Below are 17,627 nucleotides of genomic sequence, written 5' to 3' on the forward strand. Positions count from 1 at the left end.
CTGTTTTAGATTATAAATTTCCCTTCTGTGGTGCATACTGTGACTTTGATATTCTTCAGAAACAAAACAAAACCTGTCCTCCCAATGCTTCTGGAGATAAAATCTGAGAGTGCTTTCCTTCCTTTCAGGCATATACCTTTCAGAGATATATTGGCAATGGTGTAAATGTGTTGATCTTGATTATTTGTGAAGGGCCAATCAGATAACAAGTTGTTCAAAATCCAAAGAGCAATTATAAATCTTTAATAATTCCCCACGAGCCTGTTTGATTCTAGTTCTTTATTTACCATACTGAGAGATGAGCATACTGGTTCTTGAGAGGCGGCCAAAATTTAAGTACAATTATAAAAAAATGTTTGCTGCATAAATTAAACAGCAATTAATATGTTTTCAGCCTCCATTTGAAAGATAAGATATTAAAATAATGTTGTTAGCAGGCTTCCCACTGAGAGAATAATTTCCCAATATTTGTACAGCATATTATCATATATGTTCTGTCAATAGCCAAATAAACTATCAAGCAGAAAAAATGATGTGATGAAAGCACCATGCAGAAGGACATAAAATCTGTTTTATGATGGCAAACCAGTATCATTTATATTTCAAGAATTAATGACAAGTTGATTCAAAGAGTATTTTAAAGGCTTATAAGCTGGAAATTGCCCTCCATTTTAGTCATTTAACCTTTTAAAATCAGAGAACATTTTGTTGTCAACTTTGCTTGCATTTGCTGGAGGTAATTAGCCAATGAGTTAAGCATACTGCGTTCAGAAGCAACACTCAAACTCACTGAGAAATATGATTAAATCCCTCTGTGGAAAAGACTTTGGACCAATACAGACTGGCACTTTATGCCAGCCTGGGCCTGAACTAGGGTTCAAATACGGCTGAGCATACACACACTCAAAGCCCTTCTGCCGGCATCCAGGCACCATCATGCCTGTCGATATGGGGCGCACCATGATGATGCATGTGCAGCGCAGCGCCCAAACAGCGCTGGCCAGAAGGGGCGTCATCATGGTGCGCGAGCATGCCTGTGATGCTTCTTCAAAGAAGCTGCTTAGAGCAGGTTCTTTTAGGGAGCGGGTTGGTGCCACAGTGTGCAGCTGCTGCAGCACTGACCTGAGGCATAAAGGGGCAGTGTTTAGCCGCCTGTCTGTACTGCCCCTTTGTCTATAACTTCAGTTAAGTAAGGAAGGTACTGAGCTTTGACAGCACTGTGGATAGTATCATAAACCATGTGACAGTGTCATTTATGAAAACTGGACTATGCGATGATACAATGAGGAAGTTTCAAGGCTTTCCTCTCAGTTTGATACAGTGTATACTTGTACATGATGAAGTAAACAGTAATTGTCATGTTTTTTTTTTCATTCATGAAAAGTGCTTCAGTTGGCAGTCTGCAAAATTATAAGAACAAAAAGCTTCCTTTCTCATAGTAAATAGATAAGGGCAAAAAGTGAAGACTGGAAGAATTTGCTTGTGGCCACCCTAATATAAAAATGAGAGACTATTCACCAATAACAAATATTTAGGTCACACCAGATGAGATACCATCTCAAACTGTATAGGGATTCATGAGCTCCAATCAAGTGATACATACCTAAAGGTTTTGGAACAGATGAAAATATCTGTACATGGTCATTTGTTTGTTTATTTATTTTCTGGCAAGAGAGATTGAGGCCCTTTTGACTTAAGCTGAATTATACATAAATATAGAATAATAAATAAAAAATTATTTTTATCCTGCCCCTCTGCACAACAAGGCAACCGGGGCAGCTTAAACATTAAAAAATTATACAATACATATCCCTCCAATCCCTCCCTCCCTTAAAATAAGATTAAACAATTTACAATTAAAAGCATATTAAAAGTAAATAACAATTAAGCAATAATTAAATAACCAACAAACAATAAAACATAATAACAGCCGATCAGGGTCAGTATATTGGTTTTTCTTCAGTATATTGGTTTAGACTAACAAGATCAGACTAACAAGGCCAAAATCAGAGACTACAGGCTATGATTTTTATGCTGGTGCAATCTGTTTTTTCCCCTTAATTGTTTAACATGAAAAGAGCACTTCTCTGTGGTTATGAAATCAAAAAACATAAATAAATAATATTCATCCCTCACCCCTATTGCTGGTAGAATGATCAAAACCACTGCTCCTTCCGTGACAGTTTTATTGTAAAGCCTTTTTGCCTTTGTTGTTGTTGTTGTTGTTTTGTTTTCCTTCTTTCTTTCATGCTGCCTCAACTGGGTGGGATGGATTGCTCCTTCTGCCATCCAAGAATGACAGTTCACAAAACTACCAACTCTTCATTCTCTGGATGGCATGGAAGAACAATCCATGTACACTTGGGATGTAACCAAGTCCCCTCATTAATCTGGCTAGGTGTGGCTCCTTCTCTTACTGACTTAACCCAATGTTCTCCAAAGTCCTTAAAGTTGTGGACTTTAAGAACTTTGGCAATCTGTACAAGTTGTACAGGTTGGCAAAAGCATAACTTGTAAAAGTCTTTTGTTAGACCAACACTTCGGATGAAAAATTAGATTGAACATTAGAGTTAGCTTGACCTTCTTGAACTTACACAAGTTCACGTTCATTGATAGCACTGCTATGTCTGACATTTGTCTTGTCGAAGTTATTGCTTCCACAAAGGCCACCTTAAGAATCAGCACCCTCAGCAATTTTTCTGTCAAAGGTTCAAATGGCACCTTAGTTAATACCTTCAAAACTAAATTCAATTCTCCTGAAGGACACCCATGAATGGTTGGTGGAACCTTAAATGTGGTTCCTTTTAGAAACCTTTTCACACATTACTGTGCAAAGCTACATCATCCAGTCTAAGAACTGTTCCTAAAGATGCCACTTACGTCTTTAATATGTTTGGTCTCAATCCTTTTATAATTCCATCTTGTAAAAAGTCTAATACATGTGACATGTCCACCTACTAAGTACAAGAGGGAAAACATATAACAGACCTTTTGTTCAAGAAGACTTTATTGAATCTACACATACACACCAGCATAGGTGTCATCATCAAAAACACTGCTCTACCACTAGATCATGGACCATAGATGAGACTACTGAGAATATATTACATCCCTAGCAATTTTCAAGTTGTCTGTGAAAGTTTGAGAATGGCTGGTTACAGTGATCTCCACATTCACAGCAGTTAAACTGGATTATTTGAATTTAGACCTGGATATTCCCACTGACTTCAGATTAAAGTGACAGAGATCTAGGTACTCCTGATCAGCATGGCACAGAATGTGTTACTAAATACTGCTGATTAGCAAGAAAGCATGGGAGAGGTAGTTTGGGAAATGCCTGTGTTGTGGTACAAATTATTTTCCAAACCTTACCTGCAACAATATCCTAGCTTCAACACACTCCTATCACTCCCACCACCTGCACAAACAAAGCGTTCATGGAATAGACAACTCACGGGTGGTCCCATCTTCCTCCTGTTACCTTCTTATATTCCTCTATCCTTCCAGTTCTTTCCTGTTCATTGCTACCATCATCATCTCCACCTCCAACTTAGCAGAGCTGTAGAATGTCAGTTTATGCAAACAATTAGAAGATTTGAACACATGAAGGTCAGATGTATTGACTTGTCTCATGTGTTATCAAATGCTGTCACCTTGATCCTCAAGTCCATGTGTGCTTAGATATGTATACAGTTATGTTATTTGGGCCTGAAGAGGGAGAGCCCTCTCCTCCCTCCTTCCAACTGTCATCTTCTGGCCTGGGAAGGAGTGAAAGGACAGGCCCAGCACCATCGGGCCCGGCCTCAATTAAGAAAAAGAGCAATCCCTTCAGTCCATCTGCCATGGTCCAGAGAAGAATGCTGGACCTGATCCTCCTGCCTCACCATTCCCTTCTCCTTTTGTGTCGTGTCTTTTTAGATTGTAAGCCTAAGGGCAGGGAACCGTCTATTATCCCCTCTGTTGTAAGCCGCCTGGATTCCCAGTGATTGGGCGGCATATAAATAAATCATATTATTATTATCATTATTATTATTATTATTATTATTATTATTATTATTATTATTATGTACATTAATTTTCCTCCTACAATGGAGGGAGCCAGTTCCTATGTGCCCGCAGATCAAGTGTCTTTCTAGAAATGAGTATGAGAGCACTTGTAGGCTGAGAAATTCTCTGTGCACATCAGAGCACATGTACCTATCAGCGATTGCTGGATTGGACACCTAGCTATACTTTCTAAAATAATAAAGCTACTTTTTAAGGGATAAAATGGATCATGGAAATTCCAACAAAATAGTGGTTCTGGGTTACTTCTGCAACATTATAATGTGAGGATGCAGTGATTTATCCATAATTTGTGGATATTTATTGACATCAGACTCACAACTGATAGAGTTTGCCTACTCCATAAAAAGTTAATGTCCAACATTCTGGATTATTAGTTTGGTAGGCTTATACATAAGAATTAGATTCCTTTAGCCACAGGAAGTAATTGTTAGTCATGATTAATATCCCATCTCATCTCTCTCAATAGTTCTTGTGAGCAATGCTACTTAAGGTGTCTAAATGTACAAGTGGGAATTGAAAATTATAGTGTAGGCCCCTTTCACTAGCTGAAATATTTTAAACCTGTTTCACTGAGGCCAGTATTGGTGTCAATGTACTTTGTGTGAAAAGTGCAATAGAAGCATTAGTATTTGACAGCCCTTGTTGAAATAAGTGAAATTAATGGAGCTCTTTTCATATACGACAAGGCCATGGCACCCCTTTCATGCTGCTTACTGACAGAGAAAAGTCAATACTTTTTTATTACTTGATGCTGACCTACATTCTGCACTACAAGTGCCAGTCCCACTAATTGGTTTCAGTTGTGAGGAAAGTTTGCCCCAAAGAAACATTGGAGCAGATAAATCAATCTTTTTTAGGGTAGCTTAGTGGTTTTGAGCACTTGAAATGACATTTGTGTTATATTGACAGAAGGGGCTGTTATACTCATTTTGTCATGTCAGAAGCCCTTGTACTAGTTGGAAGTGTTAACCAGTACTAATACATTTATGAGGGAAGCCCCTCTTCGCTAGATCAACATTTTACTTTAGTAGCAGATTGCCATGTTTGTTTTCCTCTCTCTCTCTCTCTCTCTCTCTCTCTCTCTCTCCCTCCCTTCTTCCCGCTCCCTGTTAAATAACACTCCCTAACCATTAAAAGGTCATGGAATGTCTTGCGGCTTCTCAGTTCAAAGCTCTAATTTTGCCATTAAAGGCATTAGGATTGTTGGAAAGACTTGGACCAGGACCCCTAGAGTTAAATGGAAGTAGCCATATTTGTTCCATTGATTTTTAAGCAGCACTTCCCACTGAGTCCTCCTCAAATATCTATGTTACAGAAGTGCCCCCAGGTGGTTTATTTAAAATAAAATGTAGTTTTGAATTGTAGTTATTATTCTTTCAAAATAACACATACCTTTCTATTATTACCATTTAAACAATGACTCTGACATAAGTCCATATGGCCCAAGTTTCCACATAACTGTTAAAGTAATAAGTGTTTCATATATCAACATTAGTTTATTCTATGGATAAATTTAAAATTGTACATTTTGCCATTGAAGCCAAGTGATGTGCACCATCCTCCCCCAAGCCTTCAGAATCACAGATTTCTTGGTGTTGTCCTGGATTGCTATTGGGAAAATCAGAAAAAAGCTTATCTTCAGTGAAGAAAATACATAGGAGTCCCTATATTGGAAGAAAGATGGTGTGTGTGTGTGTGTGTGTGTGTGTGTGTGTGTTAGAATGGACAATATATTTCAGAGAAAGAAAAGATTAGATGTGTTACCACTGGCTGCATAACCAACAGAGATATAGGGAGATGTGCTTCATACCATCCAACATTTCACAGATGAAAAACTGAGACACAAGTGGCCAACTGACATCAGGGTCATCAAGATGGCAAAATTAATTAATGAGAGAGAATAGACAAGTTAGGAGAGGATGCAGCAGTTTGATTTGCTTTGCAGGGACAGACAAGATTCCAGCCCTTCCCTTTCATCCCCTTTGCTGGGTTAATTAGACTATTTTTGCACTTAGCTGAGACCAGAGGAGGAAAGTGGGAGGAAGAGAGAGAAATTGAGACATTCTCAAAGCCATTGGGGGAAAAAGGGACAACAAGGAACTAATGAAGACTCTCCCTGCCAATTTAGGATAGTTGTAGGGTATGGAATATGAGAAGAAGTGAAGACTATGGGGCTGTACAGACGGGCATCAAAGGCTGGCATGAGGGGCTATTGGGGGTGTGGCATCGATACGATGCACACCCCAATTCCACCCCCATGCCGGCGTGATGCCGAGCACTCTACCACATGCCGGGCAGCATCACAGCGCTCTCCTGCGTCCGGATGACACAGCAGCAAAGGAGTACTGAAAAGCCGCAGCACCAGCAGCTATTTCACTCTTTCCATGACACAAAAAGGAACCACAAAAAGCTTAATTTTTGCGCTGCAGAAAGGCCAGATTGGGGCCATGGTGTGCAGCTGCCACAGCCCCGATCTGGCAAAAAAGAGGCAGCTGCAGGCCAGTCGGTTCAGCCTCTCAGAGTACCAGTCTGTAGATGAAGAAGCAATAGAATAGGTAAAACAAATGGGGAACACAACAAGTAATGTTAGCAATCCATTTCTACTTCTTTTGCTTCTCGGTAGTATGTATGTATTGATTGACTGAATAATTGATTTAAATATTTTTATCCCACCCTATATTACAAAGTCTCAAGGTGGTTAGCTATGGCTATAACATCTTTTTGAGGCCTAAATGAGTTCATCCAGTTCAGGAATACACATCCATAACTCTGCTTCTGTATATACCTGTTCCTTAAATGCATTAGGATAACTGGACTGCATTTGCCAAATTTGGGCAACACTCTTCAATAGACTGCTGTTTACTGTCATCACAGCATTTGCTGCCTCCTTTTGAATTCTGTCCATAGACTAATTAAGCTACATGACAGTCAAATTGTTAATACATTGAAAAGGCCCTTAGGTCTGCTTAATTCCTGTCAGTTTGACTGTATTAGACCATAATCTCTTGGAAGATAATAGGATGAGAATATTAATATTATTTTTTAAAAGAAAATGAATGAGAGCAATTGAAATAAATGAAAGTTTTAAAAAAATTAATGAGAACTTTGGCATTCCAAGTTTGGCTATCTATGAGCTTGCTTATTCTAACTTTAATATCTTCGGCCATTTATTATAGTAATTTTTTTTAAGAATAGAAGGACATATTTCTGGTTATGGTACAAGAAGGCCACCATCAATCTTCTCAGAAAAGGCAAAGGGTGCTCAACCTGAGGATAATGAAGCAGAGGACAGATTAGGGGAATTTCAGTACAGAATAAGTAAAGAGATAGTACAGGAATATCTGGTTAATCTAAACGAATATAAATCTCCAGGACCAGATGAACTACATCCAAGTGTATTAAAAGAACTGGTAAATGTAATATCGGAGCCATTGGCAATAATCTTTGAGAATTCATGGAGAACAAGAGAAGTCCCAGAAGACTGGAGGAGGCCAAATGTTGTCCCCATCTTCAAAAAGGGAAAAAAAGAGGATCCCAACAATTATCGTCCAGTTAACCTGACATCAATACCAGAAAAGATTCTAGAGCAGATAATTAAACAGAGAAGTTTATCGCACCGGGGTTAAAACATTCCCCGGTGCGTTCTAACGTGCCCACACGGGGGGCGCGCACAGAACATGATGGGAACGCGATGGGGCCCAGAACCCCATTTTACCGCACACTGGAATGCTGCCTTTGCTGCCGGGCGTTCCAATTGAGTTCCCGTTGACTTCCAGGGGACACAATTTCTGGGGACACTTTGAAACGGTTCCCAGAAATGGCACCCTCTGGAACGCAACGGGAACGCGATTGAAGTGCCCGGTGGCAAAGGGGTTCTGGGCCCCATCGCATTCCTGTCACTTTCCGTGCGCGCCCCCACATGGGCACGTTACAACACACTGGGGGACTTTTTAACCCTGGTGCGATAAACTTCAGAGAGTCTGTGAACATCTAGAAGGCAATTCCATAATCACAAAAAGTCAACATGGGTTTCAGAGAAACACGTCATGCCAGACAAACCTGATCTCTTTTTTTGATAAAATTACCAACTTGGTAGATGAAGGGAATGCTGTGGATATATTATATCTTGATTTTAGTAAGGCCTTTGACAAAGTCCCCCATGATATTCTTGCAAACAAGCTTGTAGAATCTGGGCTAGACAAGGCAACTGTGACATGGATTTGTAATTGATTGACTGGCCGAACCCAAAGGGTGCTCAACAATGGCTCCTTTTCATCCTGGAGAGAAGTGACCAGTGGGGTCCCACAGGGTTCTGTCCTGGGCCCAGTGCTATTCTACATCTTTATCAATGACTTGGATGTAAGAATTGGGGGCACACTTATCAAATTTGCAGATGACATCAAATTAGGAGGAGTAGCTAATACCCCAGAGGACAGGATCAAAATTCATAGTGACCTGAACAGACTAGAAAACTGGGCCAAAGCTAACAAAATGAAATTCAACACAGAAAAAATAAAATGCACAGATATAGGATTGGAGAAACCTGGCTGAATGAAACTATGTGTGAAAGGGATCTAGGAGTCCAAGTAGACCACAAGTTGAACATGAGTCAACAGTGCGATGTGGCAGCTAACAAGGCCAATGCGATTTTAGGCTGCATCAATAGAAGTATAGTGTCTAGATCAAAAGAAGTAATAGTGCCACTATATTCTGCTTTGGTCAGGCCCCACCTGGAATATTGTGTCCAGTTCTGGGCACCACAATTCAAAAAGGATGTGGAGAAACTGGAGTGTGTCCAAAGGAGGGCAACTAAAATGGTGAAGGGTCTGGAAACCATGCCCTATGAGGAACGTCTTAGGGAGCTGGGAATGTTTAGCCTAGTGAAGAGGAGATTAAGAGGTGATATGATAGCCCTGTTTAAGTATTTGAGGGGATGTCATATTGAGGAGAGAGCAAGTTTGTTTTCTGCTGCTCCAGAGACTAGAACACGGCACAATGGATGCAAACTGCAGGAAAAGAGATCCCACCTCAACATTAGGAAGAATTTCCTGACAGTAAGGGCTGTTCGACAGTGGAACACACTCTCTCGGAGTGTGGTGGAGTCTCCTTCCTTGGAAGTCTTCAAACAGAGGCTGGATGGCCATCTGTCAGGGATGCTTTGATTGAGATTTCCTGCTTGGCACAGGGTTGGACTGAATGGCCCTTGTGGTCTCTTCCAACTCTATGATTGTATGATTCTATGAAATGCTTCCTGCTACTGTACTTCCTTCTGCTTTAAGGCTTACATCTACAGAACATAAGAATATTAGGCTGATAGGCTGCATTTTTTTTTTCTGGGACAAATTTTAAAAATGACACACACTAATTCTATTGTCTAAATTGCACACTGCAGAAGTGTTTCATATTTTGGTCCAATAACCCTTGCAGATATTTACTAGTCATGGAGAGTACAGTGAGTAAATGTCACACAAGTTAAAGTAATCTAACAAATATTAATTAATGTCAGGTGAAGGAGCAAGTGCATAGCTTGGGAGTATTCCTGGACCTATCTCTGTCATTGGAGCCCCAGGTGAATTCTGTGGTTTGGAGTGCTTGGAGGCAGCTTCAACTGGCCCACCAGCTATGATCTTTCCTGGACAAGGATGACTTAGCTACAATAATCAATGTGCTGTCACCTCCCAATTAGACTACTACACTTCATATGGGGCTGCCTTTGAAGATGACACAGAAATTTCATTTAGTCCACAGTTCAACATCAAGACTGCTGACTGGAGCATTGTTGCTGTTGTTGTGTGCCTTCAAGTCATTTCCAATTTATGGTGACCCTAAGGTGAACCTATCAAGGGGTAAAAGTGATGGACTTGTGATTATAGATTAAGTAAATAATTGCAGCTTTCGGTAAGAAATGAACAGGTAAAAGGTTGGGCTTAAATAGAACAAAGCTTTTTTCCCCCTGCAGTAGCTCCCAATAGGAGCCATTTCTGCTCAGAAAATCTCCACTTTCCTACTCATTGTAAACTGAATCTTTAAAAGATGATTACGGAAGCTCTCCATTTGACTCTGAACTTCCTACTATTTCAGGTTTTTGAATATACACACACATATATTAAAAGACTATCCCTTTTTATTTTTTTATTTTTATTAAACAATTTGAGTTAAAAACATCCATCCATTACACATTCATCTCATACATCAATCATTCCATTACTATAACTTTAACATCATATTACAACTCCCAGGTAGTGTAGACATAAAGAAGAGTATTACTTTATAAATTGCTTAATTAGTGATTTCACTCTTAAAATCCTTCCCTTTCCTGCTTCACTTCTACTTCTTTTTCCTTTCTTCCTTAAATCTCTTTTAAAGGACAATCCTAATTGTCTAACATGTCCAAAGTAGAAGAGATGGAAGACTTTCCAATTTCTCCCCTGTGCACCATTTACTATTACTATGTTTACTATTTATTTTATTTTACCTTACATTTCAAGCAGGGGTGGCCTAAATCTGTACTGTGGAAATTTAAGAGGCCTGGGAAGTTTTTGAATACTCCATTTCAAAAACACTCCCATACCCCACTGCCGTCTCCTCTCTAGTGTCAGATCTCCAACACCAGAGCAGAAAGATACACAGAAAAATCTATAGGCCCAAAGTATATGGAGAGAGTTCAGATCTCCCCTGTCAGAATTCTGTCTCCAATGTCCAAGGGGCATTTCCCACCTATTCTACAACCCCTTGCACAGTGTTCTAGGGACCTTAGCACAACACTAGGAAATATTACTTTTATAGACTTCAGGAGCCATGATGGTTGGGGGATTCTAGGATTTGTAGTACAAACAGTAGCAACTAAGATCCTACATCACATTCAATAGTGCCATGCAGGGAGTATGATCCACACTGGGTGACATCCTCAGGGGATGTCACCCAAGGGAGAGGGCTGCCTTCTAATTTTGGTGTGTGGCGGTTACCGTCATGCTGGACTCAGGAAGCCTTGAGGGGAGCAGCTTCCTTCCAACTCTTGTTGTCAGACCCAGAAGGCCGTGTGTGTGTGTGTGTGATTGTCTTCTGACTCTTGGATCAGACTCAGAAAGCCATAGGGGCAGCTGCCTTCCAACCATAGCATCGGATTCAGAAGACTGGGGGGGAGGGGGGGACGAATCTGGCTCCTGACTCTCACGGTGGACTCAGAAGGCCAGGGGGTGGCTGGCTTCCAACTCTGGCATCAGACTCAGACAGCCGGGGGTGTCAGGGCATACAAGATTGCATTATACTGTTATGACTGAATAAAGGTGTAAATGGCAAGTGATGCTGTGTATGTGAGCTTGTATGGTAATTACCCAATTAGGCCAGGTGGCTGCAGTGTAGGCAGTTCAACTGCAACTGGTAGTATGTGATTTACAGGTTCTTTTGCCCTCCATACTGGGGTTTTATTTTGCCTTCCATGGCTCTCTATATCTGTATCTATTTATCCAACCATTATGTTAGATTGTTCTAATATTATGTTGTTTTGCTTCTTCTAAGTAAACTTTAAGTTACCAAAGCCCTACGATTCTCCATGCAGCCTTTTTTACCTAATAGGGGGACTGCCTTCTGACTCCGGCATTTCTGACCTCTCCCATTGGCTTGTGGCTTTAGTTAAAGATCTTTAGAGGTCACTTGTTTCATAAGGAGTGGCCGTTTCCCCTCCCCATACTTTCTGTTTCATGTTGAAGTTTTACACTTGCATAACATCAAACTGTAAATTGTAGTACAGATTGAGTCTCCCTTATCCAGAATTTCCAAGTCCAAAATACTCCAAAATCCAAAATTATCCATATAGATGGCTGAGATAGTGGCCATGGTTCAGTGTACACAAACTGATGGTTCAGTGTACACAAACTTTGTTTCATGCACAAAATTATTTTAAAAATATGGTGTATAAAATTACCTTTAGGCTATGTGTATAAGGCATATGTGACACATAAATGACTTTCATGTTTAGACTTGTGTCCCATCTCCAAGATATTTCATTACCTAAGTGCAAACATTCCAAACTCCAAAAAAACTCTGAAATCCAAAACACTTCTCGTTCCAAGTGTTTTGGATAAGGGAGACTCAACCTGCATGTTCATTTGCCTTATGAAATAGTGTAGGCTTGTCTTGTGTTAGTCAGATGCAACTACTGTCCACCACCTGATGAGATGCAGTAGTTTAAATACTCAGCTGTGAGCATGTCATGAAATAGCTTTTAAACAACAAGATAAACAGTACAGCTGCCAACATAAAGTAATCTTACGCTGAGGGACTGAATGGCACAGTAGATTCCCTCTTTGTCATTTTGACTTGGATTTGAAGCTGGACATGGGCTTAGTTCCAGCTCAAACAGCCATTCACTTCAAAGGCACCTAAATTGTCCCAAGGAGCTAATTCTGGCAGTCAGTTGTTATTGTCTGGCAAGTCATCCTAATAGCAAAAGCCGTCTGCTCTCTCAAATCAGTGCTTACTGTATTTCGGGGATCACCAATGACCAGCTCTTGCTTTATCCTGATAAGAGACAGGAACAGACGTACACTAGGAAAGAAAAACTGACAGCTGTTTTTCTGTTCATATTCTGCTTTTGACTTACTAAGATATTTATTATGATCTAGTGTCTCCTCCTTTCTTACCCCAGATAGAACTCTCAAATTTTTTCTACTAGCCATAATACAGAGCAACTCATGGCTATAGTACCGAGTGATTTTAAAAAGAATGGTGCAAAAAGGTGGAAAGAAAATAGAGCTCCAGAAATTGATGAATACGCTAATCAAATCTCTGGAGGTGATAGAAATGGATACTTTGACAAACGTATTGAAAGAAGAAGAAAACAAGGGAGAAGAAAAAAGATGGGAATCATTTGTAGAATATACTGGTCAAAGACCAAATAAATTTTATTACTTACTTACTATTACTTACTTGTAGAATATTGTAACAAACGTTGGAGGAGTAATGAATAATATGGAAATGTTACTAAATTAGGGGAAATATATAAGTACGGGTATTAAGCTTGTTTAAAAAACTGATTAATAAGTAAGAGTTAATTTAAGAATGCTTATGAGATCATAACACATTCTTTGAAAGGAAGAAGAAGAATAAAAGACTGTGAGATAAGGGTAGGAAACAAAGAGGAGGAAAAATCAAGAAGACTGTTTAATCTGTTATGAATATTACAATAATAATAATAAATAATATTAAATTTTATTTATGTTTCCCCGCCTCTCCCATTGGATCGAAGCAGGGTTACAGACTAAAAAACCATTACAAAATTATTATAAAATATAAAACAGTACAAAAATACAATCTCTATTAATACTCACTCATAACATGAAAGTATATGTAGGGGCTAGACAGGGGAGGGCAAGAAGAAGATGAATTTCGAGATAATCAGATATGTCTTTTTCTTCTTTTTTCCCTTTGGAATATTGGTGTTGTTATATATGCTGGATTTAATTTTGATAATATTAATAATTTTTATTTTTTAATTAAAAAAATAGTAAAAATAGTAAAAAAAAAAAAAGAATGGTGCAAAACCAAATAAAAACAACTTTACTTTTGCATCATTCTTTTTATTTATGATATGTAAGCTATAGAGAGTTGCGTGTGTTTCTGGGTCACTTGTACTATTGGAATCCAAAGTGGAATCATTTTCCTGGGAACCTCTCTATTTCTTTTAAGAGAAAGTTTCTTTCCAACACAAACAACAAAAATTCTGAATTCATTATCAGTATGTTCTGAAGAATTAGAAGCAAAAATGGCTTTGGTTAAGGCTTCCATACCCTTCTATACATAACATCAACTGATATCACATACTTCTTCCTTTACTGCCATTCTCCACATAATTTAAACTGTTTTGTTTTTAAAATAATAATTTAACACAAAACAGCAAGCAAGATATCTGGTTGTATACAAAATAGTTCTCTCTGATTAGTTTTGTCTTGCTGAGATTTGTTGTTACTGACTTCAGCACTGTTGTTGTTATCTTGCCTTTTTTCTCAGTTGAGAACTCAAGGCTCCTAACAACAATTAAAACTAAAATTGTTAAAAATTCACAGCATACAAAAGTTAAAGATCAATTAAACCATCATAAAACTGAAACTGGTTAAAACAAATAAAAGTAACAACAAATAAAGGTCTGTTTCCCCTGAAAAATCAATTGTCACAGGTGTGAGGACTGTGGCAGGTTACAGACTGCCCATTTGGGGCGGGCTGTACCTGTCCCTTTCCCCAGTGTATCGGGGCCTCAGCTGCCAGAACGGCAGCTGCTGAGGCCCCGATCCGCCGCTTTCCGGGCTGCGAGGAAGCGGAAAAAGGCCGCTTCCCCGCAGCCTGGAAAGGGGTGTCCTTGGGGCTTCAAGCTCCAAGAACACCCTGTGGCGGCGGGGAGGAGGAGAAAGGGACCGCTTGGCCCCTTTCTCCTTTGGTCCGCTGGGCGCAGCCGTCTGAAGGCTGCGCCCAGCGGACCAAACCAGGAAGGAGCTCCGAAACGGAGCTCCTTCCTGCTCCGTGCTAAGGGCGCACTATGCGCCCTGGCGTGGAGTGAGGACGTCACGTCCACGCCGCCCCATATAGAGGCAGCGCAGCCATGACATCCTCATGGTGGCGGCCGTGTGGAATGGCCGCTGCCATTTTGTGCGTGCGGAGCGCGCACTAGGGTTAGGGGGTGTGGAAGCACCACCCCTTCCTAACCCTAGTGCGCGCTCCGCACGCACAAAACGGCCCATTTGTAACGGGCCTGTAAAGAGTAAAAAGGTTTTTACCTTCTTGTAAAAAATCATAAGGAATGTAGCTTAAACTTTTATTTAAATAACAAATGATCTGCCATTACATATTCCCTAGTCTTTTTTTCTCTACCTTAGAGCAGTGGTGTGTGATTCCTAATTTGACTGGGTAAGTTGTGCCAGGGCTGGAGAAGTTGTGACCTTCCAAATAAATCTGCCATTCTTGTTCCAGTGAAACAATGAAATTGGTATATAAGAACCTATTTGGTAACAATAATTCAATTGAACAAATGAATCAATGGATGATAAGAATAAAAGATAACTCAGCTACATATTGGAAGCCACTCTCTGGCTTTTTATTGTCACACTGGACTTTAAACATTATTTCAACTGATTTTACATTTTTCCCTCAATACACAATACACGCTTTTCAGATTGTTATAATGAAGAACCACGTGCTATTTAGGTATATTTAAAATCTATATAATGCATACATTCTACATGTCAAACAATAGTTTGGCATGTAGAATATATTATTGACTGCAGGTTCTGGCTATGGATTTTCAATGTCCTTCTTGGAGTATTTTTAGACTGTGCTCTTCAGTGGTCACAAGCTTATGTAGCCTCTTTGTCAACAAGGTGAACCCACTGTTTGAATAGGATGAACACGTGGAAAAAGTCAGTCTATCTAATCACACTGTCTTCCTGGTTGTTACAAGGACAAAATTATACCTTTTCTGGATTGGAATCTATATACATTCACCCCATTTCAATGATATACTCAGCATGGATATTCAGCTGCACTCAGTGAGCAGAATGAGAAGGTGCAATATTGTTGTCCCACCAGACCTAGGTAAAAATGTTAGTAGAAAGTGTTATTTAGTCCAGGCAGTAATCAATCATTTCTAATTCTCTCCCATTTTTTCCCTCTTTGTTTTTTCTAGGACTTCTTAACTGTGGTTCCATCAATTCCTCTGTTTGGCAAGCTTGGCCAAACCTACTCCAGAGCTGGGCAAATAGTGTAAACATTTCTCTACCAATTCAATGTATGAAATCTTACATGATTGTAATCAAGATATGTGAGTTTTAAACAATATTTTAAAGCAAAAGTGTAGCTTATGATCATCATGCTCTACTTCAAAGATAAGATCTCTGTGTTCTACTTATGACCAGCTCAGTATAAACCTAATTTTGGAATATTAAAGCAGGGGCTCTGAAGGAATCATCAATTAGACTGTAACATGGACTGTTTTTGTGAACGAAGTCTGAAAACATCCTTTAAGACACAGATTTCAGTCCTTTCTTTCAATCATCAGAAGTTCCTACGTGCGAAGTATTGCTAGTCAGTTTTCTCCATTTGACAAGTCTGGAAAAGAAATTATTTGTGGAATAAGGTCAACAGGAAGAATTTGGTAAATTCAGATAATAATTGTAATTGTTTTTACAGTTGTCTGAAGTGTAGCCTTTTTCTTTCGTGGAAAAATAAAGCATAAAATATAACATAAATGAAAAATGCTTACTCTGTTAATTTTATGGTGTCATCTCTGCTTGTTGACATGATGTCATGTCTTGTCATGGTGTCATCTCATGTCCTATTTCAGGGTTGCAAGTGGGTTAGAGGGTGCATTGATGCTTTAAGAGAGCAGGAACTGGAGAAACCAAGGCAAATACAGAAAATGCATCAGAGCAGATGCTTAGTCAAGTAGTCCAAGAAGAGTCTAAAGCAAGCAGGGAGTCACTGAAGGCAAGAGTCAAAGATCTAAGCTGAAGATCAGGAAATGAAGGAGATGGGAATGTCGCACAGTGCCAAGCAGATAGAAGATCTTTTGCCTTGCAGGAAAGAGATGACCTTGGCTGTACAAATGTTTAGCTTGCTTCAAGTGCACCAAATCAGATCTTGTTCTTTTGTTCCTGCCCCTTTAATCTCTGACATTCAGAAGGGCATCTCTGAATTGTGTTCTTCAGATCTTCATCAGATGATGAAGTGTAGGGCTGTGAGCCTCCTCTGGCTCTGAAGCAGGACAACCTACCAACTCTGGCTCTGACTGCAGCCCTTTATCTCAGTTCTCCCCTCCCCTTTCCTCATCAAAGGAAGCCTCTTCCAGGTAAGACAGGAGACCAGAAAACAGATGGGGTAAACATTGCTGGCGAGTCCAGTATTTGTAGCTTTAGTTCCTGACTTTTTAAAAAAATAAATAAAATAAAATTATGTTTTTTATAATCCCTGACTATTTGATGAGAATTCCCAGCAACAGTTGAAAATGTTTATTCCCATTCCCATCCTCATTGTGGTATTATATGTGTGTGTTTAAATCGAAAAACTTACTGGATCCAAACAGCCCTGAGGGGCATATTTGTATCTGGTTCGTGCCAGGTTTGTGGCCATTCCTCCAGTAATGTGTATCATGAGGTAGGCTGCAGGGTTGCATGCAAGATGGTGCCAAGATGGATGGTGGGAAAGGTAAAGGCAAAGACCATTCATCCTCTTCTCCTTCTTTTTCTGTTTTAATGTGGGGTTTTTTTTGGGGGGGGTTAGAGTTATATCACCATAGGCGGGGTACAGACCACCCAAAAAGGATGGCCTCCCAGCGCCTAGTTTTGGTCCACGGGGAAGCCACAGCCTCCAGACCGTGGGGCTTCCCCGTGGACCAAAAAGAAGCTGTGAAAAGTGGGTTCTTCTTGAGATGCCATTACAATGTCACAGTGCGCCAGTGGCACACTCGCAATGTAATGGCACTGTGATGTGTGGATGCTATGCGTCCAGCACATCATAATGGCAGTGCCCATCTCTACAGGGCACTGCCATTTTGACGCCCTTGTCACGTGCGA

General features: G+C 39.9%; 1 protein-coding gene across 2 annotated transcripts in view; it reads left to right on the plus strand.

The window, feature by feature from the left end:
* SPATA17 (spermatogenesis associated 17) overlaps positions 1-16,311 on the plus strand; it is a 147,076-nt gene extending 130,765 nt beyond the window's left edge. For both annotated transcript variants that reach the window (XM_042478795.1, XM_042478802.1), the window contains one exon: positions 15,743-16,311. In XM_042478795.1, coding sequence (XP_042334729.1) covers positions 15,743-15,823 — 81 coding nt within the window. In that variant the 3' untranslated portion in view covers positions 15,824-16,311. The remainder of the gene's footprint in view (positions 1-15,742) is intronic.
* The last annotated feature ends 1,316 nt before the right edge of the window (positions 16,312-17,627 follow it).

This window comes from Sceloporus undulatus, chromosome 1 (assembly GCF_019175285.1).
Source record: "Sceloporus undulatus isolate JIND9_A2432 ecotype Alabama chromosome 1, SceUnd_v1.1, whole genome shotgun sequence".
NCBI classification, from domain to species: Eukaryota; Metazoa; Chordata; class Lepidosauria; order Squamata; family Phrynosomatidae; genus Sceloporus; species Sceloporus undulatus.